The 23,945-nt window shown below is 34.8% G+C and overlaps 1 protein-coding gene across 3 annotated transcripts; it reads left to right on the forward strand.

Moving 5' to 3' along the window:
- Positions 9,112-23,610, forward strand: LOC109841192 (aberrant root formation protein 4). Of its 3 annotated transcripts, none has more exons than XM_020410091.1 (14): positions 9,112-9,317; positions 9,407-9,556; positions 10,886-11,035; positions 12,515-12,587; positions 14,500-14,678; positions 14,773-14,832; positions 14,928-15,081; positions 15,194-15,253; positions 15,388-15,659; positions 15,732-15,803; positions 16,432-16,509; positions 16,582-16,796; positions 18,475-18,526; positions 22,996-23,132. In XM_020410091.1, the coding sequence occupies exons 1-13, from the start codon at positions 9,273-9,275 to the stop codon at positions 18,509-18,511; spliced, it is 1,545 nt and encodes a 514-aa protein (XP_020265680.1). In that variant the 5' UTR covers positions 9,112-9,272; the 3' UTR covers positions 18,512-18,526; positions 22,996-23,132. The 3 variants fall into 3 exon arrangements, with proteins under 3 accessions (XP_020265680.1, XP_020265679.1, XP_020265678.1); XM_020410089.1 differs by having other exon boundaries at positions 9,118-9,317; positions 16,582-16,785; positions 22,996-23,610; XM_020410090.1 differs by lacking the exon at positions 18,475-18,526 and having other exon boundaries at positions 9,113-9,317; positions 16,582-16,785; positions 22,996-23,610.

A 23,945-nucleotide genomic window follows, 5' to 3' on the forward strand; every position in this document is an offset into this window, starting at 1 on the left:
GGGGAGCGGGGAGGGAGAGAGAGGAGGCGGCGGTGGAGGATTTGGGGAGGGGAGGTGAAGGAGGAGGCCATGGGGAGGGAGTTGAGGATGGGATCATGGTGATCGAGGATTGAGAGGATAGAGACAGAGGAGAGTGGAGCCGTGAAGCGAATGGCCCTGATAATTTCAGATGGGAACTGAGGAGGAGGAGAGTTGAGGGTGCTATTTGCTTTTTTTTTTTTTACTTTTTATGAAGTTTTTTGTAATTTTCATATTTTTTTCATGTGTTGTTTGAAGTTTTTAAAATTTTAGGGATTTTTTGTGATTTCAAATTTTACGTAGGGTTGTTTGTAGTTTTTAGATTTTTTAAGAGGTATTTTAATTTATAGATTTTTTCTGGGTCATTCGTATTTTAGAATATTAAGTGTCTTTTTTCAATTTTTATATTTTCAAGGGTTTTTTTATAATTTCAGAAAACCCTCAAGATTATCATATGAGTAAATTTCACTTAATTACTGATAAGTTTAGTGTTTAGAACTAAATCTCCAATATATTTTAAAACTTTCACTAAATACCTAATAACTTTTGGTAAAAAAAAACCTTTAGAATTAAAACCATTAATTTTCATGTAGTCAAATGACTAAAATACACCCCAACAACCTAATAAGTTTCGTGTTTTTCGCTTAACCCTAGTAGTTTTTAGCAAGAACCCCCAAACATCTGATGTTTGTAGATTTTTTAGATGTTTGTCCGTACTTATTAGAATTTTGAAGATCTTGATTGTAAATTTTGGATTTTAAAAGGATTTGTTTCTAATTCTAGATTTTTCAAAATGCTCTTTGTACTATTTATGTTTTCCGTGTTTTTTTTTTGAAATTTTTGGGGTTTCTTTTTTATTTATAATTTAAAGGGTCTGTTTTTTTTTTTTTTTGAGTTATGCTTTGATGCTCCGAAAATAAGAATTTTTATAATTTTTAAATGGATGAAAAATTAAAATTTTGGGCTGAAAATAATAATGGTGCATTTGTCCTTTTCTTTTCAATTCCTATCCTATTATTTCTCTGTCCATAACCACTTCATCCACCTCCCTTGTTTCACGTTTACTAGGTGAATTGCACATGTGCATTGCACATGGTATACTTTTTAGATTTAGTTAAAATTGATAATTTAGTTTAGCCTAATTTGGAGCTTATATACATGTTTAAACAAACATATAATAGTGTAATTTTCAGATTTTGATTTTTCAATGTACAAAAGAATATAAATCAATACAATTTATTACACTTATTTCTAAATGAATATTTTCTCGTAAATGGGGTATCAAATTGTTAATGTTAGTATGTAGAAAGATCCTCTAACTTAGTTCTAAATCTTTTCAGTGAAAATATAAATAAAAGTGTAATTTTACAATCGACGATTAATTTTATTCCTCTTTATAATGATAAGAAAGGAATTGGCATATGCATGTTATGCATAATTTTATACAATATGACTAAAAGCAAGAACAATAATATCTATTTTAAACACAACTTTGCATTATAATACCAGTTTTTTGTCATAAATATGGAAGGAAAAATAGAAGAGAGAAATCTAATATGATAGAATACGGCCAAATTAGATTTTGTTAAAGATCAAGTGAGAATTTAGTTGAAGAAAACTAACCCTTCTCGAATATTAGTTTTATCCTTTTCTATGATGTTTTCAACTCCAAAACTACCCTCTAAGTTCAACCTATTTACAAATATTAGTTTTATCCTTTTCTATGATGTTTTCAACTCCAAAACTACCCTCTAAGTTCAACCTATTTACAAATGTAGGTGTGTGTTTTCAACTCCAAAACTACCCTCTAAGTTCAACCTATTTACAAATGTAGGTGTGGAAGGCCTATCAATCGCATAATCCCTTAAATTGTGGATTAGAGAGCTAGATTTTAGGCTTTTTTATTTACAAAAGATGTCGTGGAGCACCGAAGCTGTTGGCTTTTTTTTTTTGGTTTTGGAGGACTATTTGCAATTTTAAAATTTTCAGAGTGTTACATTTTCGCTTCTATGTTGTTTTTTGTACTTCTCATATTTTCATGTGTGTTTGAATTTTTAAGTTTCTAAAGGGTTATTTGTAATTTTCAAACTTAAAAGAGGTTATTTGTAACTTTTCAATTTTAAGACGTTGCAAGGAGGTTATTATTATAAATGTTAGGTAATATTATTTAATTAATACATGGGAGGATATTGAAATGAGTAAATTTCATATCGATAATTATTATGAATATTTAATGTAAGTGTATGAATTATATGTAGCGCTAAAAAAATATTAGATTGGTCAGGTTGGTAATAGAATATCCATTCATCTAGCGGGCAAATTCTAGACATTCTCAACCTCAAAAAGTCAATAACGAATCAAAAAAAACAACCATCTATTTTGATTCACATGGATTCACTCCACATATTTTGCTAATTTCACTTTTGACTTGCGCAATACCATCATAAACACTCAAACATCTTTAAAATATTTAATTCCATATTTTTAATTTTTTTTACATGTGGGTCCTTTTTCCTCATATTCTTTTACACAAAAAAATTAGAACATAAAATAAGTAAACGTACAAGTTTACCAGATGGATTATTTATTATTTATAATATTATATTTTAAGACCCTAAACTTTACTATTTTATCAGAAGGTAAGAGATCGAAACCAACAAGGTTATACTAAGAGACATTCATTTTTTTAGCATATTTTAAACTATTTTGCAACCTAATTACGGTAAAAAAACTCAAAATAAGTAATCAAGATATTTAATCACATGCAACACACATGCATCTCATCTAGTTAGCTTGATTACCCAAACTTTAACAGGAAATTAAGAAAAAAAATTAGGTCAACAATCAAAGTTAATGCTTAGTTTAGTAGAGTGCACCACGAGAGTCAGGGGTACATGATTTTTTTGTGTTTGATTGATGGTATGGAAAGAGAAGTAAGATGTTGAATTAGTTAAAATACAATAATACTAATTGGTAGGAACATGCGATAGAGGTTGGATAATGTAACAAAAATGGGTAATCATGCAAAAAATGTAAGGATATGAAAGTCCTTTACAATATAAAGTTCTCTATCTTCACATCGTGTCTCCAATTTGAAGGGATCTATCTCTCTAAAAATTTTAGTTTAATATGTATTTTCTCTATCACCACCCTACCCTGCCTCACATCCTACTCTAAAAAATTACATACTAAAGAAGATTTTTTAGTTCGTTGAACTATGGGGTATCGAAATTAAAATGTGTTGAACTTTGGGGCATTTTGGGCATTAAAACTTTAGGATTTGAAAGTTAAAGGGGAATTTTTTAAAAAAGACCCTTTTTAAAATTTTATTAGCAAAATCGACCTCTTTTTTGCCAGGTCGATTTTGTAATAATGAAGCTTTAAAATACATAGGACTACTAGTCCTGTGTATTTTAAAAACTATATATTGCAAAATTGATCAAAGAGGTTGATTTTTCTAATTAAATCCACAAGAAGTCAATATTGCTAATAAAGTTAAAAGAGGTCTTTTTTAAAAAAAAACTTCCAAAGCTAAATTTTGTTGAACTTTGGTTATTTTTTAGGCAAAATAAAATTCTAGAGTATCAAAGCTAAAAAATAGGTAAACTTAGGAATATTTAAGTGCAAACAACCCTAAAAAAATTAATTAAAGGAGTCTTTATTTACTTGATGGACAACTGTCATTTAGCCTGACAGAACCAAAATCAGATTCACACCGTGGAAATTACGCAACCGTGCAAAAATAATTCGATAGTCGAGATTCGTGTTAGATTGGTGCTACAAAAATCCAGGTCCTATTTATAGGGGCTGTTTGGTTCGTTTCCTATATATAGGGAAATGCAATCACATGTAAAGAAACTCAAGTTTTGAATTTTCCAAACTTTTCCAAGAAATTGATTGGTTTGGTTTGGTTCGCATGTAAAATATGGTGAGAAACTAATGTATATACTTTTCTTGTGTTTGGTTTGCATGGAAAAATGAAAAACTTTTGTTGATTTGACATTTTCTACTTTTCTTATGTTTGGTTGGTGTTGAAGTGGGTAGGAAAAAGTGTTTATGGTTACCATGATAAGGTTACCCCCATTGTAGACAAACACGGGAAGTTAGAAATAACACTAGCTAAAAGTTAGAACTAACACGACATCAGCTAGAACTAACACGATAGCCACTAGAACTAACATGGACTCAACTAGAACTAACATATCATTAGAACTAACGCTTATATTAGAGATAACACTAGCTGGAAGTTAGAACTAACACGACATCAATTAGAACTAACATGAGAGCCACTAGAACTAACAAGGGCTCAACTAGAACTAACATACCACTAGAACTAACGCTTATATTAGAAATAACACTACCTGCAAGTTAGAACTAATACGACATCAGTTAGAACTAACACGAGAGCCACTAGAACTAACACGGGCTCAACTAGAACTAACAGATCACTAGAACTAACATTTATATTAAAAATAACACTAATTGGAAGTTAGAACTAACATGACATCAGCTAAAACTAACACGAGAGCCACTAGAACTAACAGGAGCTTAACTAGAACTAACATACTACTAGAACTAACACTTATATTAGAAATAACACTAGCTAAAAGTTAGAACTAACACGACATCAGCTAGAACTAATACGAGAGCCACTAGAACTAACATGGGCTCAACTAGAACTAACAGACAACTAGAACTAACGCTTATATTAGAAATAACACTAGCTGGAAGTTAGAACTAACATGACATCAGCTAAAACTAACACGAGAATCACTATAACTAACAGGGGCTCAATTAGAACTAACATACCACTAGAACTAATGTTTATATTAGAAATAACACTAACCGGAAGTAGAACTAACATAAAATCAGGTAGAACTAACATGGGCTCAACTAGAACTAACATACCACTAGAAATAATACTAGTTGGAAGTAGAACTAACATTACATTAGCTAGAACTAACACGAGAACCGCTAGAACTAACAGGGGCTCAACTAGAACTAACATACCACTAGAACTAACACTTATATTAGAAATAACACTAGCTGGAAGTTAGAACTAACATGACATCAGCTAAAACTAACACGAGAATCACTAGAACTAACAGGGGCTCAATTAGAACTAACAGACCACTAGAACTAATGCTTATATTAGAAATAACACTAGCTTAACACTAATTAGAAATAGAACTAACATGAAATCAGCTAGAACTAACACCAGAACCACTAGAACTACAGGGGCTCAACTAGAACTAACATACCACTAGAAATAATACTAGCTGGAAGTAGAACTAACATGGTATCGGTTAGAACTAACACGAGAACCGCTAGAACTAACAAGGGCTCAACTAGAACTAACATACCACTAGAACTAACGCTTATATTAGAAATAACACTACCTGCAAGTTAGAACTAATACGACATCAGTTAGAACTAACACGAGAGCCACTAGAACTAACACGGGCTCAACTAGAACTAACAGATCACTAGAACTAACATTTATATTAAAAATAACACTAATTGGAAGTTAGAACTAACATGACATCAGCTAAAACTAACACGAGAGCCACTAGAACTAACAGGAGCTTAACTAGAACTAACATACTACTAGAACTAACACTTATATTAGAAATAACACTAGCTAAAAGTTAGAACTAACACGACATCAGCTAGAACTAATACGAGAGCCACTAGAACTAACATGGGCTCAACTAGAACTAACAGACAACTAGAACTAACGCTTATATTAGAAATAACACTAGCTGGAAGTTAGAACTAACATGACATCAGCTAAAACTAACACGAGAGCCACTAGATCTGACATGGGCTAAACTAGAACTAACATACCACTAGAAGAGAATAATTATATTAGATATAACACTAGCTAGAAGTTAGAACTAACATGACATCAGCTAGAACTAACACGAGAGTCACTAGAACTAATATGTGCTCAACTAGAACTAACATACCACTAGAACTAACGCCTATATTATAAATAACACTAGCCGAGAGTTAGAACTAACATGACATCAGTTAGAACTAACACGAGAGCCACTAAAACTAACATGGGCTCAACTAGAACTAACATACCACTAGTTGAGAACAAACCTGAGCATATATGAACGAGCAACACCTCTTACAAAACTGGTCATTGTTAGACCCTAGAGGGGGGGTAGGATGAATATGGTCTTATGCTAATCTAATCCAATTTTATGCTAATTAAAAACTTATTAACAAGTTATCCTAGCAAATAAGATATATAACAATTATATGCAAGGATAAGCAATGTAAACAAATGGTAAAATAAACAAACTACAAAATAAACAAGATAGTGGTCACTATAAGCAATAGACAATGGCGACAAGAATGAAATGAACAATAAGCACAAGTGAGACGTCAAGGCAATTACAAACACACAAAGATGATCACGGAGTTCGGACCTTCCGTCCTACGTCTCCCCTCCCCACTCCTAGAGAGAGATCCACTATCACACCAGGTTTTTGACGCTCACCCGAAAACGTTTACACCTCACACTCGGTTTTCTAGTTCATCGAAAACTTTACAATCAACACTCTTACAATCCCACTCTACACCCTCTAAGTGTTGGTCTCTAGCCCGTGTCTCCCTCAAGTGCTCGGAATTACGATCTACCTCTAGGCATTACCACCGACCCCACTTCTCTTGGGACGACCCCGTCTCTCACCACACACACCTCTCGGTGTACAAGTATATTACAAAGTGAACTACACAATTAAGCATAAATACAACGATTGTTCTATAATACAAGATGAGAACTAAGTGTAAGCTCACTTTCAATGCCACAATCTCACAACCCCAAATTATACTATGTATGAAATACTATAAGTTAAATAGGTTTGTGTGTGAACAAATGAGTATAATCAAAACAAATCTAAACTCAATATAAATTATAGCTTAAGGAAATGAAAATCAAACAATATAAAAAGCTAGATAAGAGTTTAGAAAAACTCTCTATGATAACAAGAGAGAGGGAGAAGAGTTGAATGCTCAAACACCAATGGATGATCTCCACAAGCTCTTGTGAAATTCTCTTCACAAAACCAAACTTGTAAAATGCTTAAAAGCTTTTTAAACAAACTTAAACTAAACTTCAACCCTTGTTAAAACTTGATGAAAAACTTCTCTTAGTGGGTGGGAGAGATAAATACAATGGGGTATTTATAGCCACCCAAAACATCAGCAAAAACCCAAACAAAATGACCAAAAAACCTCACAAAAACAAATCTGGAAAATAGTCGTTATTGTACAACGGTCATATTTATAAGTCGACTTAACAATGGCATAAGTCGACTTACCAGAGGAAATTAACACACAAAAAATAGGCTATAAGTCGACTTGTAATCGACTTGCTATAAGTCGACTTATGAACATGCACAGGGACTGTGCATGTCCAAAAATTGACTTTTGAAGTGTCTTAAAAAATAGTAAATAAATTCTAAAAAATATAAAATTTCGGAAAATGTTTATAAACATGTTAATGAACATGTTACAAAAAGAATTTTTTGAATTGCACTTTCCATTTGTAAAATATCATTATTTTCCAAAAATATCCAAAAACATGAAAACTAAACATACATGTTTTTGACAAATGACTTAAATTTTTTTTAAAACTTTGTAAAATGATTTTATAGACTTAATGAAATATCTATATGGTGATTGTTAAGTCTAAAAACTAAGAATATAATATTTTCACAAAAATGATGTTTTGCATAGTATATGCATTTTTCAATAAAACAAAACAACAAATATTGGAATATGTAATTTCATATTTATAAACATGAAAACCCAAAAACCAAAACTTGTATATATATAACTATATAACTATATATATATATATATATATATATATATATACCAAAACGTGTATGTGTGTATATGATTGAGCTTGAAGTATTTAACACACCTAATATAAAACCTAAACTATTTACCCAAGCAATATTGATCTTCAATATGCTTTTCTTGGTAAACTTGCGGATGAAGCTTGATATTGGATCTTTAACTTGAATTGCATTGCTTCATTCCACTATTTCGGCAACCTCCATTGGATATGATTGTGAATGCTCGATTCCATCCATCATCCGACATATTGTTTGTCTACAATAAGTAGGGAAAACACAAACACTAAACAAACAACATTAGTAGTTAATTGTTTGTAAAAACATCATCAAAACAAAAAGACCAACAGTCATATGTGCACAATATCTGGCTGAGAACAAACCTGAACAAAACAACACCAACAACACCTGAACAATGTGTGCACACAAAACCTGTTTTCCAAGAACTCAAAGAGCAATATGAGCTAATCATCATCACAAACAGCCACAAAAGCCAACACAAAAACAAAATAGAAAACCAACAAAAACCAGGAAACAATATGCAAAGAAACACCCACCAGCCAATGAACCAGGAAACACCCACCAGGCATCCATGAAAACCAACCAACCAACCAAACACCCACCAGCCATCCATGAACCAGGCTCAGAATTATATCAACAATATATTTGAAAAACCGGACTTTTAGAAATCAATTAAAAAATAGCAAATGAGCTCTAAAAAGGTAAAAATTTGGGGAAAGTTTTTAAAGATGAACACAAACTTGTTTGAAAGAGAATTTTTCAAATAACACCTCATATTTATGAAAATCATGTTTTGTGAAAAATGTCAAAAATACGAGTTCATAACTACTTGATTTTAACTCGATAATTGTAAACATATTTAAAAACACTTTTGAGTGGATTAAAGAACTTAATAAAGGTATAAAATATTGTCGTTAAGATCAGACCCCCCTCCCCAGATTTCTTCGAATACATGGACAAAGAAGGCCAGAAGTTTCTGGCGGAAGGAGAACAAGGAGGTAACAATAGCTCACCAAAGAAATCTACGAGGAAGAAAAAAATCAGACGTGACTAGGGTTTTCGTTAATTTCACTCGATTGGAGAAGGAAATTAGAGACGGAAAAAAATCCGAGCCGACGACGATTTGAACAGAGTTCTCACTCTTCTCCCGAGCGAACCAAAACGGCACACAAAACGGCACACAGAAATGGGCGGGCGGAAAAAAAACCCGACCAGGATGGGTGTCAGGCGCAGAAAAGTGTTTCCACGGGCGTTTTAAGCGAACCAAACAGCCCCATAAGCGCAGCAAAAAGAACGCTCTCGACCTCCTGCGTCCTCTTCTCCTTCCTCTCGCTCTCTCTACCCCCGAAATTTACGAAAATGTCCGCGTCCCGCCTCAAAGAATCCCTTCAAGCTTGCTCCAAGGTAAAGAAATCTCAACGAAATCCCTCGACCTCTTTCTAGGGTTTCTCTCTCATGGTTCGCGTTCCTAATCCCATTCTCTCTCTTAATAGTCCTTTGAAACCGGAGACATCGCCGAATCCGACGAGGCGGTTGCCGGAGCGGTGTCCCTCCTCGATTCCATCGCCGAAGCGCCGCCGCCTGATGCCGAGGATGTTCTCATCGAGATCGATCGATTTCTCTCATCACAGCAATCCAATCGGGTGCTTGATTTTTGTCGATTTGCATTTCCGATCTCAAAATTGATATCTAGGGTTACATCTGTGTTAGGAACCTATTTGTATTTGTTGTTGGAAAATTGCGTCTCAGGCGAAGTTTTAGCTGATTATATTTCGTGTGGTTGTGAAGAATTTAGGAAAACTGGCTACTTGTAGATCAAGGATTATACGTTCTTACGAATGCTAAAAGTTTCAAGCTTTAGGCATAGACTACATACCTTGAAAGTGTTAAGCGTATGACTAATTGTGGTTTAAGGTAGCAACTAAGAAGAATATATGCTTGTGTAAATTTGCCGTTCAAGCTCCCTTTAATGTTGTTATTCACGATATTTGCCTTTTTTTAAGGACCAAGTGAAAATTGTTGGTTTAGGCTTACATTCATGTCCGATATGTATATTATTTCTATGCACACTCCAAATTTCCTCCTGTCTCATTTTGCCTTAGGCTCAAGCTTCTTCTTTGTTTATTTAGCAACCATTTGAGACTACTTCATTTGGCAAGTATGCATCTCTCTACTTGTCTTGATCCTGTGCGGTTGGACTTGACAGGTGGTGGCCTTTTCTCTAGTTTGATGGTGTATTTATAGTAAACCATCTTGGTGTGCAATACTTTTATGATGGGTATAATTAATTGTAATGTTGAGGTAGCAATTGGCATTTGTGTTTTAGGAGTTATTTGTATTATTAGGTAATGTCATCCTATATTGACCGTATAACTTGCTTGTATATATATTAGGTTTATGCCTTGATAGAGAATGGATGTTCTTTGCCAACTTCTTCCCTCCAAAAAATTTAACTAAATCAGTCACTTACTCTCCTTGCATGACTCCGATCTAGTCCTTGGTCTTATTCATTTTGTGATAGATCCCTCAATACTTATGCTTTTGGACATACCCTAAAGTTGTGATTATAATGTAGATAAGTATTGCCTTTACATTGATATTGGAAACTCGTTTTTTTTGCATTGTGAATTAATCTACTTTTTCTCTTTTTCCTCCGAGTTAACACCTTCTGTTTTTCTTTCCAGCTAATATTTTGCTTGATAAATGGAAGTGTAGAAAAGGGGAAAAAAAAACTTGGATACGCGAGATGATACTCTCTTTAAAAAAGCTCAAAATTAACATTTCCACCCTAAGACAATTATTTGTTTTTTGGAGCTTATGTCGATTGTAATCTTTTAGCAGGATAGTCCTTTCTGTGTTTTTAGTAGGATAATTTTCTGAGGGAGCATGTTTGCAGATTTGAGCATGTATGCAGATTTCTTATAAAAAGCACAGATAATTGTCTTTTTTCCTGAGTTAACTAATTGATGCAGATGGCAGTTGATGCACTCTCTCTTGAGTTCCCAAAGGTGGTTATTAGGTTTGCATCTCTATCAGACAAGTGCGAGGAGATTGCGGGGGATGTCATTAAGAACCTTGTAGGCATCTGCAACCCACGTGACATGCTGTCCATACTTTGTGAGGTGGGCACCTATTGATTATACAATATTTTCTGACTGCTTCATACAGATCTTAGTCCTAAGCTTTCTAACTAGAATAATTTGGCGGGGTTTATGTCCTCGTTGGAAACTTCTCTACGGCAGGACCAAAAATGTGGTCCAAATTGTTCAAGCAGTTTAGATCATATGCTTTTCTTCTGATAATTGAGAAAAGGAATATACCAGCAGAAGTCCGATGCTGCATCTTCATGCAAAATTTAATCGATCAGTATTGGTTAGAGATTTGATATCTGATTGTCCCTGTAATTTGGCATGCCCTTTAGTATTTAGCATGCGTCGTTTGAGGTAGAGGAAGATAGGTTCATTTATGAGTTAGCAAGATTAATCCAGTATGACAGACTTGACAGTGGATCATTCCCTTTTCTTTTTCTTTTCCTATCATTTCATTTTTCTTTTTGTTGGACCTTGAGATATTCATGACTTTGACAATTTGATATGGACTATGCATAGTTATATGCAGATCAGAGTAGTCATCACATTAGTTTAACCCTGAATTTGGGATATTATTTCCTTTTTGGGGTACAATAATTTATCTTTTGATTATCTACATTTCTTTAGCCTTCTCAATGATTTCTTTTTTAGATTGCTTGAACAAAAAACAGAATATATGGAACATTATATTGAATCTTTTTTCACGACCAAAATCTCAAGCCTAATGCATTCACGGTGAAACACCTTGTTTTGTGAATATTTAGGGCTCTTTTATTATGTTTCACTGTCCATTGACTTCACATGAAGAAATATTGTTGATTTGGGCTATTTTAATTCCTCAGCTACTGTATGATCTGAAATATCTATATTTGCCTAAATAATTTTATGACCTTGAAGAACTCCTTGACTGTTTTCTTAAACCTGCATATCATTTAGTGAATGTACTCTACTTATTAGTATTTAGTATTCCATATATTGCTTTTAAACTCAAAAATATTGGCTTAAAGAGTGACAAAAGCTACTGAGTAAATCTTGATATATATGCCCTTACTAGTTAGTGAGAAAGAAAAATATATTTGCCATGACATTTTAAGAACCAAAAGTGAGTTTGATGAGATTGGACATCAATCTGTCAACTGTCATGTAAGATTATTTTACTTGCCATGGATTGTAGTATGCTTGAATTTTATTAGTCTGATTGTATGATGTAGCAGCACTGTGTATAATTGGATTGGGTTCTATCGTTGTTGTAAAAATATGTCTGACGCATTGTCCATATTTGTTTGCCCCTCTCTATTTATATTTTGTTTAAATGATCTTGCTTTTATCACACTTGCTTCTTGATATTGACCATGAATTTATTGCAGCTATGTGTAAATGATATATTCTGTTTTTTTTTTCAAAAGATTTTTTTGAACTGCTACACACTCTTCTTAATAACTGACTTTTTTTTCTCCTTGGTAAGATTATCCTTGGATTAATTTTAGTGCCATCCTTATCTTTGAACTGCAGGCATTAGACAGCCATATAAATGTGTCCAGAGCACCAATCTACTATGTTCTACTTCTGAATGAGCTCTCAAAAGGTACCATCAGTTCTTTTGTTCATCTACTCTTCAAGATCTACTTCCTTGAATGTCATAAAGTATCTATATATGTGTTTGTGCAAGGCTTGTCTATGCAGACATTCATGTTGTAACTGGACTAATACTTATGACCTCACTACTATTGAAAACAAAGATATGTATTCCCTTCTTAATATTTTTCCATGTCATGGTAAGTAGAAATACATGAGTACTGCAAGCAAACATATTCCTGTTGCTGCTGGACATGGTTTTGGTCTTTCCATCTAACATACAATTACACTTTTGAAGACTTTTCCCTCTTGTAGTGTCATATATTCTTGTATCATATTTACTTACAAAGAATAAATTATGTTTCATTTGTGATTTCAGCACACAGAGACACACAAGTCAGAACAGAAATGCATATGCATGGACTGATAAATAACTCCAAAAATGAATTGCAGCACACACACGTACAAATTGGTAACTCACAACAGAGATGCATACGTATACTGATCAATAACTCCAAAATGTTTATGAGAAGTTGGTGCGACATGTAAATTGCGGATCTAATCTCGTTTGAGGGATCTAGTTGTGTGTTGAGAAGTATCCTTAGAAGGATTGACTGAAATTTTTGTAATGCGACTTGTGTCAGAATCTTGACTTGAGGGTCTGAGAGCACCAAAGTATTACTAGACCTTCATTATTGTGGTATGACTTCCTGTTAATTATGGAATATATGACATGTCAACTACACTATGATCTTTTTCAAAAAAATTCACTGTTTTAGTTGTACTCTATTTTATGTGAGGATGGCAAAGAACTTTGAGATCTTGAACACAAAATTGAATTGATTTAAGTGACCCTATGATTTTCTTACCAATCTCCACCTCCATGGCTCCGTTTACCTTTTACACCATCATCAACTTACTCCATAACAACCTTACTGTACTTGGGTGGTCCATTAAGAATATCATTAACTCTCCCGGTTGTGATAGTCATTTATAATACGTCAGCGGCACATTTGTAATAGATGGCCGCATTCAGATAGGCTCTTAGCCGCATTCAGATAGGCTCTTAGGCAGTCTTCATAGTATCTAAATGGCCATTTAAGCATAAAGCAGCTGGTGAAAAGCATTATCACAGGCTTAAGTATATGAAAATATGGTTTCCAATTATGTCCGAACAAGCCAGCCATGGATGTCCACTTTCCACACCTTATAATTTTCAATTTAGAGAGGGAGGGGGAGGATGTGGATGAACAAGCCAGCCATGGATGTTAGCTTTCCACACCTTACTATTTTAATTCAGGGAGGGAGGGAGAGGATGTGGATGAAAAGCTAGTACTGCAGCTGTTACCTCTGCAATTGCTGCCCACCCAGAATGTCGGAGAATCAGACAATCCCACATCTTTTAGCTTCAATTTTTGGAGACTGACACATTACAGTCCGTGGTGAAATTTTAACAAGCTTTATACTTCTCTTATTGAGGCTCTTCTCAGCGATGAAGTTCTGTATTATAGTGATACACAGGGAATAGATATGTCCCATATTGGTGCCCCATTGTCAGATGTCTGAAGCTGGTCTCATAAGTGGCAGACAGAAAAACTTGAGTGCATATTTCCCATAAGCGTCATGAAGATAAATTGAATGGATTCATATATTCTCATTCCTGTCTTATTTTCTTAAGCACTAGTCACCCTGCTTTCTTCTCCTGCAGATGATTTTTTTTGTTTTGTTTGTACTGAGAAACTGAAAGGCCGATGTTTTCTGTAGCTGATATGTCTTAATGCTGGTTTAAGGAGAATTATCAGTTAAAAGGTTTTTTGGTAAAGTGTAACAACTGTGATTCCCATTTGTTTTGTTTACCCAGTGTAATGTTAAATGTTTAGCAGGATTTGGTATTAACAAACTTCATATATATGTTGTTACAGTATTTCGTCGCATTCAAAGGCGTCAGATTGAGCAACTAAAAGTGGCATTGCCTGTTATTTTAAAAGTTATATATGAAGTTTCATCGGACACTGATGAGGGAGACAGAAATTCTCTGGATGAGTTGTTTGGAGCAGCATATAGCATTGGGACTTCTATCCAAAAAATTTGCGAAGAATTGGTCAAATCTTAATTCTGGTGAATCTTGATGCATATTTCTCTTTTATATGAACTTACATTCTAATGTTTGTGAAATTTTCACATAATCGCTACAGGAAGAAAGAATGAAACAAGAGCTTTGTGCAATACTGGGTTTATATGCTCTGCAAAACATAGTTAAGAACTACAAATCATTTGACTTTTTTATTTGTGCCATTTTTAAATTTGTGATAATGACTCTCCTTTTTTAACTTGAGCTTCATATTTTCAGGCTCTTGTATCAAGGAGCAGACGTGCACATAGAGCTTCAAGTCTTTGTCTGCATGTCGTGGAATTTTCACGCTTCCTCAGGTTTTGTGGGTTATCATACAGTGGTCTTATAACTGGAAGCGATTTTAACTCAATTGCGGGCAAGATCTCCAAAAGTAACCGTTAATTTCTCTGATTTTCACTGCAAGTTGCTCTCAAATTTTTTCTGCTAATAAGTATTGTAGTTAGTTTCTTGTCCTCTTATCCATCTTCTCTAAAGTGATTTAGTGGATGGTGATGACGTTATGGCTTGCTTTTCCTTCGCATTGGATGGGGCATCTCTTGCAGGTTGGTCCTTTCTATGTATTTATTTTGAGATCTTGCTGGTTCTGATCCAGTTTTTTCTGTTACTGCTGTATTACCTTTCTTTCCTGCTTTTATCAAGTCTGATGTATTTCATTCTGTCTGACCTGCTCTGTTAGTGATTTGGGGCCTTATCTCGGATAAAGTTGCAGATGCTGCTGGTCAACAGGTTGATGCCACTCTCAATATTATTCGAAATCATTCTAATAAAAGATGGCTAGCTGTATGCATGTTGAAATCTATATTTTCATCCATTCATTATCCTTGGGAAATAAAATCTCATAGTATTGATCTATTATTGAGCATTATGGGTGGCGTTGATCCTAAAGAAGCTTACGACAAGTCTATTGACTTTGCCTCTTTTATGCCCGGTATATTTGCTGTTCTCAAGGTATGATTTTCTTTTGATAGTAGTCTGAAAGGTACTTTCCTAATTCTGTATGCTCAGATAGTAATTTTTCAGGGCATTGAAAGGACTGTTATTGGTGCTCCAGATGCATCTTCAAGGAAGAGAACTTTTGGTGCGCTGAGGAAGGCATGTTGTTAACAACCTTGCATGCATTTTAAAGTTTCTATCATTCACATGCTTCTTGAACTTAAGCGCTTAATGTGACAGCATGGTATTGATTATAGAGTATTGGGTCTGATATTATCTTGTTTGTATGATTTCATTTTCTTAGTCATAATGTAATTAAGAATAAGATCAGCATTCTATTTGTGGGAGGAAAGCATGTTTGTCTGATTAGAGTTTTGAATACAAGAGAACAAGCATAATGATCTAATTTCCTGCTATTCTATTCATTACTTCTGTTACAAATGTGAGCAAGTCATATAAATAATGCATTCTGATAGTCGATTTTAGCCTGCAGATCATTTTAACAATTTTTTATTAGGTGATGCTTTCCAACTGATTATATTTGTTATGCGTCCATCAAATTGCATTGCGTGCAACTTCCTTGCCCTTAGATTAAATCTGTTTTGACCATATTGAGTTTTTGAAGTTTATAATCATCAGTAATAAGCATTGCATATAACAGAATAAACTCTTCGCTGACATGGCTTTTCTTTTAATGGTTGTATCACTCTAGTTCCCTTTTTTTAAATGATTGGACTAATTCCTTTTATTTCTATAAAATCTCATAGCAAAATTAAAATGTCACCAGGTGGTCTCGAGTCTCCCGTGCAGTGAAAGGTTTGATGTGTTAAAGGCTCTTATTACCAATAGTGTTTCTCCTTCCATGGTAAGCTCCAAATAGTTTGTTCTATGTGCTGTTCAACCTCTCGCTTGTGATATACATGATGATTGTTCACAGATGGCACTACTCGTAGATATTGTAAAGGAGGAAATACATGTGGAAAGTCATCAGAAAATAACACCAGGAGCAGATGAAACCACCAAAGGGCAAATTTACAAGGAAAGCTGTCCATTTTGGACTCCTCATGTCCTTGATGTGGTGGAGCTTATTTTAAAGCCTCCACAAGGAGGGCCTCCTCCCCTACCCGAGCATAGTGAACCGGTATTCATGTTGTGCGACCCTCACTATTTTTATGATGAAAAATGTTCATTTCCCTTTTTCCTCAGAATTACTTTTTACCCTTGCCTTAACTTTTCTTCATCATCGCCTCTCATTTATATTTAACACACTATTATGCTCCTAAGTCACCCGAAAGATATTTTAAGTTTCTCTTTTGTTATTTTGACTATTTTTTTGGAAAATTTGACTGTTTTAACCTTCTCTCGAAAATTTTGGAAGTACCCTAAATGATGATGGTTGTATCCCTAATTTTATATTGAACTCTCCTTTAGGGTAGAACTTTTTGAATTGTAGAAAATAAATCCAAAGCATTCAGAATTTCTTTGATGCTGAGTGTTTATTAGTTCTTGGCAATCAGATTGTTGGTAAAGTAATTAGTTTTCACAGATTTGCATATAATTTTATCTGGGATGTTGCTTATAGGATCTTCAATGGACTTTGATATTTTTTTTTCTTCTGTTGGCTAAGGATACTGACTGTGGAAATCTTTTGCATTCAATTATGCTGCTGCTTTTCCATCTTAAACGACTTTTGACTAACATATGTATTAATTAAAAAAGAAGATAAAATTTTACATTATATTACTGTTGGAAATGTACTTGCGGGGTAGCATAGGGGCAGACCAATTAGATCTACTTCAACAAAAGAGAATTACTCTAGCAATGGATATATCAACCATGCTAATCAATATCTTGTAAAGAAAGCTGAGCACAATTAAAAACATAATGGCAAGCAAGCGGAAAAGTAGCACTAACCACAAAGATGACGATATAACATGGGTCAACTATGGCCTACATCCACGGGGAGAGAAAGGAGTCAACTTTATTACTTGAGATTACAAGATGTTCTTCTTCCTTGCAATCTAAAGAAAACCCTCAATCATCTTCTTGATTATGATCATCGTAATTACAATCATCTTAATTACGACCAACAGGAAGTAATCTTAATTACGACCAACAGGAAGTAATCTTAATTACGACCAACAGGAAGTAATTAAGGGTGATATTTCAAGTTTGGATAATTTAGGGTGGTTTCATGAAATATAACCGAACTTATTGGTGGTTTTGTGAAATAGACCCTCCTAAAAGGGATATAATTGGTCTTTCATTAATATAAACAGAAAAAATGAGTGTAGCAGAAATGAGAATGTTGCGATGGTCTTGTGGGTATACATTAAAAGATAGTATAAGAAATGAGTGCATCCGTACTAAATTTGAGGTTGCGCCTATTGAGGATAAAATGAGATAGAATAGATTAAGATGGTTTGGTCATGTACAACGAAGACCCCTTAGTGCAACGATTAGGAAAAACGATAATATTAGAGTTAATGGAGATAGGAGATCTAGATGGAGACCTAGAATGACTTGGTTAGAAGCAATTAAGAAGGATATGATTAAGACTAACTTAACGGAGGAGATGATCCATAACAAAATAGAATGGAAAAATAGGATTCATATAGCCGACCCCAAACATTTGGGATAAAGGCTTGGTTGTTGTTGGTTATATGTAGACGGAATGAAAAATAGGGGTGGTTTTTTGAAACTCGAGTAATTAAGGGTGAAATAGGGCTGAACTTAGGGGGGTTCCCTTTAAAAAAAAACTTTCTGATATCAACGTTTCATGTCTAGTTTTATTCTTATTAGATGTTTGAATTACTTTTTGCATGTGCAGGTTCTATCTGCTCTCAACTTGTACAGGTTTATTTTAATACTGGAGTCAAGTGGTTAGTATTCAGTTGTCATTTCATTATTTTTTTTTATCTTTTTATTATCTTTCAAGTGCTTGTTTCTTTGATAATTTCCTTCTTCTCAGTTCACCCAGTTTGTTTAGGAAATCAGAAATCTAATAACTACCGCCCCCCCCCCACCCCCCCACCCACAACAACAAAAAAAATAAAAAGAAAAAGAAAAAGGAAAAAGGAAAAAACAAAAAAGATAAAAATAAAAGTGCTGAAGCTTATTAAAACAACTAACGGATTCAATGCATCTTATAGGTCAGAAGTAAGATGATGGATTGTCTACAGAACCTACCACTTTTTTTTTTCCGTGAGAGTAATATGTTAGTACACTAAACGTCAACTAGGAATAGAATGAAAGAAGTCATGGCAGTATTGTACCTCTGGCTAATTGTATTTGAAACTGGAATAGATTTGAGTTGGTTTTCTATTAAGTGCCAATCTAAAGGTTTCATCATTTTTAAATATATTTCTTGTAGCTGGACGTCATTTTACTATGTGGTGTGTTTGGTTAGAGGAATTGAACAACAAATGTTTTTAAAAACACCATGTTGTTCCAATTCTTGGTGTTGGAACACCCTTGAAATCGAGCGTTGTCCTGACATCCCTATTTTTATCTTAGTTTGTTGTTGCAACAATCTTTTGCTGTTGCAACACCATGCCAAACAAGACTCTTGAATTTTTGATGTAGTTGAAAGTTGAAACATGGGCTCCAACTACACCAAATCAAACATAATTATGCTTGGCCTTTGGACAGTTGTTCAAAATCCTCCCAGTGCTTGCAACTAATGGATATTAAGTTATGAATTGAGCAATGAATACTAAAATTTAAGGTGAGCTATTTTCAAGCTATGTTGCACGCGTACTTCTAACTGGAGCTGTCCCCCTGTCGTACATGTAGCTGTGAATACTCCTTGGATATTTGCATACATTTGATTCAAATGTGTACTCAATTATTTAAGACATGTTCTGATTTAAACACTCATCATATACTTCTTAGATGTACATCCTACACTTGCAATTCTTGAAATTCGTTGGGCGTAAGTCAGGTTCGTTTCAGCCCGCATCCACTTCAGAATTATGAACATAAAGGGTATTTTGGATATCAAGTTAAAAAAATGAGCAATTTTCTAATTTATATCTATGTGACAAATGAAACATGTAAATGTTATGGGAAATTTGTTTCATAGCGTGTGAAACCAAAAAAATAATACTGATCTCATGTAAATTATTATTATATATACATGTATGTGTAGCCATGTTCGCATACCCTCCTTTTACTGATTTTCCATGTCCCATAACTGAACAAGTGTCTGCATCCGTACCTGTGTCTATGTAACGTAGCTTTCAGGTTTACACACAGCATTCAGGTTTGATGAACTGTTACGTCTTGCTTTTGAGTGAAGAGTATGGAAGGTTAATCTTAATGGTTGGAATGTACGGTGGGGATCGTTAGCAAGCTAACATTGTCCTAAGTAGAAGCATTTGGTAAGTGCTTACTGTCGGAGAGAGTATTCTGAAGCCTTTCTTTTTCCAGTTTGAAAAGTTCCTAAAGCAAGTTTTCTCTTGCTATTTTCTTTAAGATATGCTTTAAAGAATCAATCAGGATATCTACTATTTAGGTACAAGAAATGTGGAGATCAAGTTTAGATCCAATTAGAGGATTGAAGAGGCTTCTGTGGATCCATATCCATCTTGTGGTAGCTTAAGTCATACTATGAGACAAGAGGGATATCTAACATATCACATAATGCAGGGCACATATTATTTCAGTTGTTCATGCCTTGCTTGCATAGTGCAATTGAACCTGGTAAGTATTGGCATTAAGGCAGATGTAGTACATGTTGGAAAATTTCCTTTGGAGCCTTAGAATCATCTCCTTATGCGATACATGTGCACTGGTCTACTTAGCTATATAATCTACCAGTGTTTTGTTGACATCTGAATAGTCAACGCAAACAATAATAACCACAATTGTCTAGTTAGTTATCTGTAATTTCCATTACATGTTATTGTAGGCGTTAAAAAATGCTGAAAGATATCCAAATACAGCTCAGAAGGAGATCATCCAAAATGTCAAAAAGAACACAAGTATAGACTATCTCGCACGCGAGACAGTCTTTACTGTCTCGCGGGCGAGACAGACTTTTACTGTCTCGCCCACGCGAGACAGTATTTACTATCTCGCCGTGCGAGACAGTATTTACTGTCTCGCCCTGCGAGACAAACTTTACTGTCTCGCCGTGCGAACACTGTCTCGCGGGCCGAGACAGCAAACACTGTCTCGCCCGCCGAGACAGCAAATACTGTCTCGACAGCCGAGACAGCAAATGCTGTCTCGCGAGCCTGTTTTCCGCCAACTGTTCATTGGGGCTATAAATACCCCCGAAGACCATTTTTGAGAGGGGCTGATCAGATCGAGCATTTTTACGAGCATTCCAGAGCAGAGAGAGCAGATTTGAGTTTTTCTTGCAACGCCTTGAAATTAAGCTTTGACTTGATTTTAAGAAGAACGACTATCTTACTTCGATAAGATATCGTTTTAATTTCTCACTTCGATAAACGAAGTCAGAATCAGTCAACCCCCTCTTCACGATCTGTGAGTCGGCGGTCCACGAACCAAAGCGTTCCCGGCACAGGCAAAGTCCCACGAAAACAAAGATCGATAGACGATTTTTGTGTTTGTTTCTCAAGAGTTGTAATTCTCGTTTTGTTGTGTAGAAAAAGTCTTATAAAAAGATCATTCTTTCGAGTTTGTTGTAATCAAACAAAGTTATAATGAATTCCTCAACAGAACCAACTTTTGACTCGAACAGTTATGTAAAGCAACACATATATGCCAGAACTCAACAGTTGGATCCCTGTTGTTCACAAAGAAAAGCCCACATGAGATTTGACAACTAATCTAAAAAAGCTGGAGGTGGAAGTGTTTAATCTTCCTGATACATTGTCTTGACTAAAAGAAGTATTAGTGACTTAAAAGAAGTAAATGTGTGCGAAAATCTAAGTTGCATGGAAACGGGTATGTGTTCCGGTATGGGTGCGAATGCAGGTATGAGACAGGAGTCACACGACAAATTTATGAAATGTAGGGTATGGGTACACGGCTACATATATAACAAAATTAATAATTTGCGTGAGATCATCATTATTTTTCAATTCATGTCATATTTGAATTTAAATTCCTATCATATTTTCAAGTTTCTTTTATTATGTTGATTATGATAAATTGAAAAATGTACATTTTTTTAACTAGACACTTAGACCACCCTTTTAAATCATTGTTTTTAACTTGGATATGGGCTGAAGCAAACCCTATCCATGTCTAACAAGTTTCAAGAAATGGACATGGAAGTCTAGGATATACGTCCAAGAAGCGTATGATAAGTATTTTAAATTAAAACATGTGTCATATAATTAAGTACATGTCTGAATAAATGTATATTCAAGGAGTGTCCATGAAGTTTGGGTACGGGTAAGTGTCGGATACGTGTTAGGTATGGGGATGGCTTCACGGTAGAAATACCAGGGTAACATAGGTGTAAATGCAAATGAAAAAGGTGAAATTATCCTTGTATACGTCTTGATTCTTGGTGGCAACCTTGAATTACCAATAAAGGTCAGTGATTTCTGATAATGGCATAGTTATGTATCTTTATAATTGTAGCTTTCATATGTTAAAAGATGGATGAGAGTCAAGTTTTCATCCCCTCTACAAAGACCAAACTTTAAGTAAGTCAACAAGTTGAATCAGGTTTTTTACTTTTTAAGTATCTCTACTTAATCCCATCCTTACTTTTTCAATTGAGTTGCTTATGCTGGATGCCTGTCCTGGGAAGGGGGATGGAGTGGAGGTGGGGGTTCCTAAGTTAAATTGATATAAATTATTAGCCCAAAGCATAAAATCTTTTTAAATTTTGGGTAAATTATTGTCTAACACAATGCCTTTATTGAACAACTATTAAAGTGTGACATATTCGTTATTGATGGGTGTGTATAGCATAATTAAAGACAAATTTGTGCTCTCGATGGCTTTGTTTAAATTTCAAATGGAAGATCATATAGCGGGAGCAGAATGCCTTGCCAAAAGTCCTCTTTACTTTTCTTAAACTATTGCCACAAGTTTCCAAGGGGCAAAATGTAGGTATTTCCTGTTTTCTGTTTAAATGGTTGAGAAAACATGATTTGGAAATAGGCCGTTTTCACGTAGGAGGAGAAAGTATGTGCAAACTGAAGCTATATGTATTGGCAATCCTCACATTTCATTTTCGAAAAAAGAAATATATATGTGAGGTATATCTCGAGAGCTTCACAATGGTCGGGTTGTTGCTGAGAAGTGCCTTGTATTATTCGGGTTGTTGCTGAGAAGTGCCTTGTATTATTCCTGTTATCTTTTAGAATTAAATCTGAAGCAAAGTTGCTAATTAATCTACCACTTTGGTGTCCATGTAATGCAGGGAAAACAAACCAAACGGGTGTGCTTGAAGAGAATACACTCCGAAAAGCCTACTCAGAGTGGCTACTCCCTCTTCGGACATTGACCATGGGAATCCAGGCTGGAAATGAGAGCGGCTGTGGTGAGCTAGCTGATGGCATCCTTTGTGCTTTGGCACCAGTTCAGTTAGTTTTGCACCGGTGCATCGAGTTAGTTGAAGAGAAACTAAAGCATTCTGTTTAGATATGTATTCCTCATTATTTATTATCAGCGTTTTAACCATATTATGTGTTGATCACAATGTTGTGCTCGGAATGCAAGTTTGTTGATAGTTTTGTATCTCGTAGGAGCTTGCACAGAGCTCTGACTGTGGGAATTAGGCAAATCAATTTCTAGTGAAAAAGGAAGCGAAGTGAGTAGTTCCTGAGGAAGATGCCGAAGTATCCGCTTTATCTTTACAGTGATTTACAAGGCATAACCTTGAATTTAGCGGACAGCGCGAGTCATTTTCTAAGGTAGGTGTCGAGGAAAATGTCATAGTCTGAATTTTGGTTATGTTTGCTTTTGGAATCGTGGTATAAACAATGTTATTATGCGTTGTTAATATCTCCTTGTAAAATGAGGCCTTCCATTTTAACCCTTATTTGCGATTTTGTCTTTAAGCAAGTTCCCAGGCCTGTTGGAGTTCGAAAGTTTCAATTCTCAGTACTCGAGCGTGCTTTTGTATTTCCTCACAAACTACTCTCGCGCTACATGAGAAGTTGAATCTGATGGATGTTACCTGTCCCGTATTCACTAGGGCTCAGACGTATGTTCCGACAATCTTGTTCATTTGGATACTATCTTTCTTGCATTATATAATCTCCACAAAAAAATTACATTATGTTAGAAAATCTACCAAAATAACTTAAGAGCCCTGAAAATAACTTAGAAAATAGAAATAAACAATATCTACTATGCAGAAGAGGAAGG

Source organism: Asparagus officinalis, chromosome 5 (assembly GCF_001876935.1).
Source record: "Asparagus officinalis chromosome 5, Aspof.V1, whole genome shotgun sequence".
Taxonomy (NCBI): domain Eukaryota; kingdom Viridiplantae; phylum Streptophyta; class Magnoliopsida; order Asparagales; family Asparagaceae; genus Asparagus; species Asparagus officinalis.

What these genes read in the sequence shown, in the direction of transcription:
- LOC109841192 (XM_020410089.1), top strand. Translation starts at nt 9,273, where the DNA reads ATGTCCGCGTCCCGCCTCAAAGAATCCCTTCAAGCTTGCTCCAAG. An exon ending in TATATGCTCTGCAAAACATA is followed by an intron (nt 14,833 to 14,927) that starts GTTAAGAACTAC and finishes TCATATTTTCAG; the next exon opens with GCTCTTGTATCAAGGAGCAG. An exon ending in TGCGGGCAAGATCTCCAAAA is followed by an intron (nt 15,082 to 15,193) that starts GTAACCGTTAAT and finishes AAAGTGATTTAG; the next exon opens with TGGATGGTGATGACGTTATG.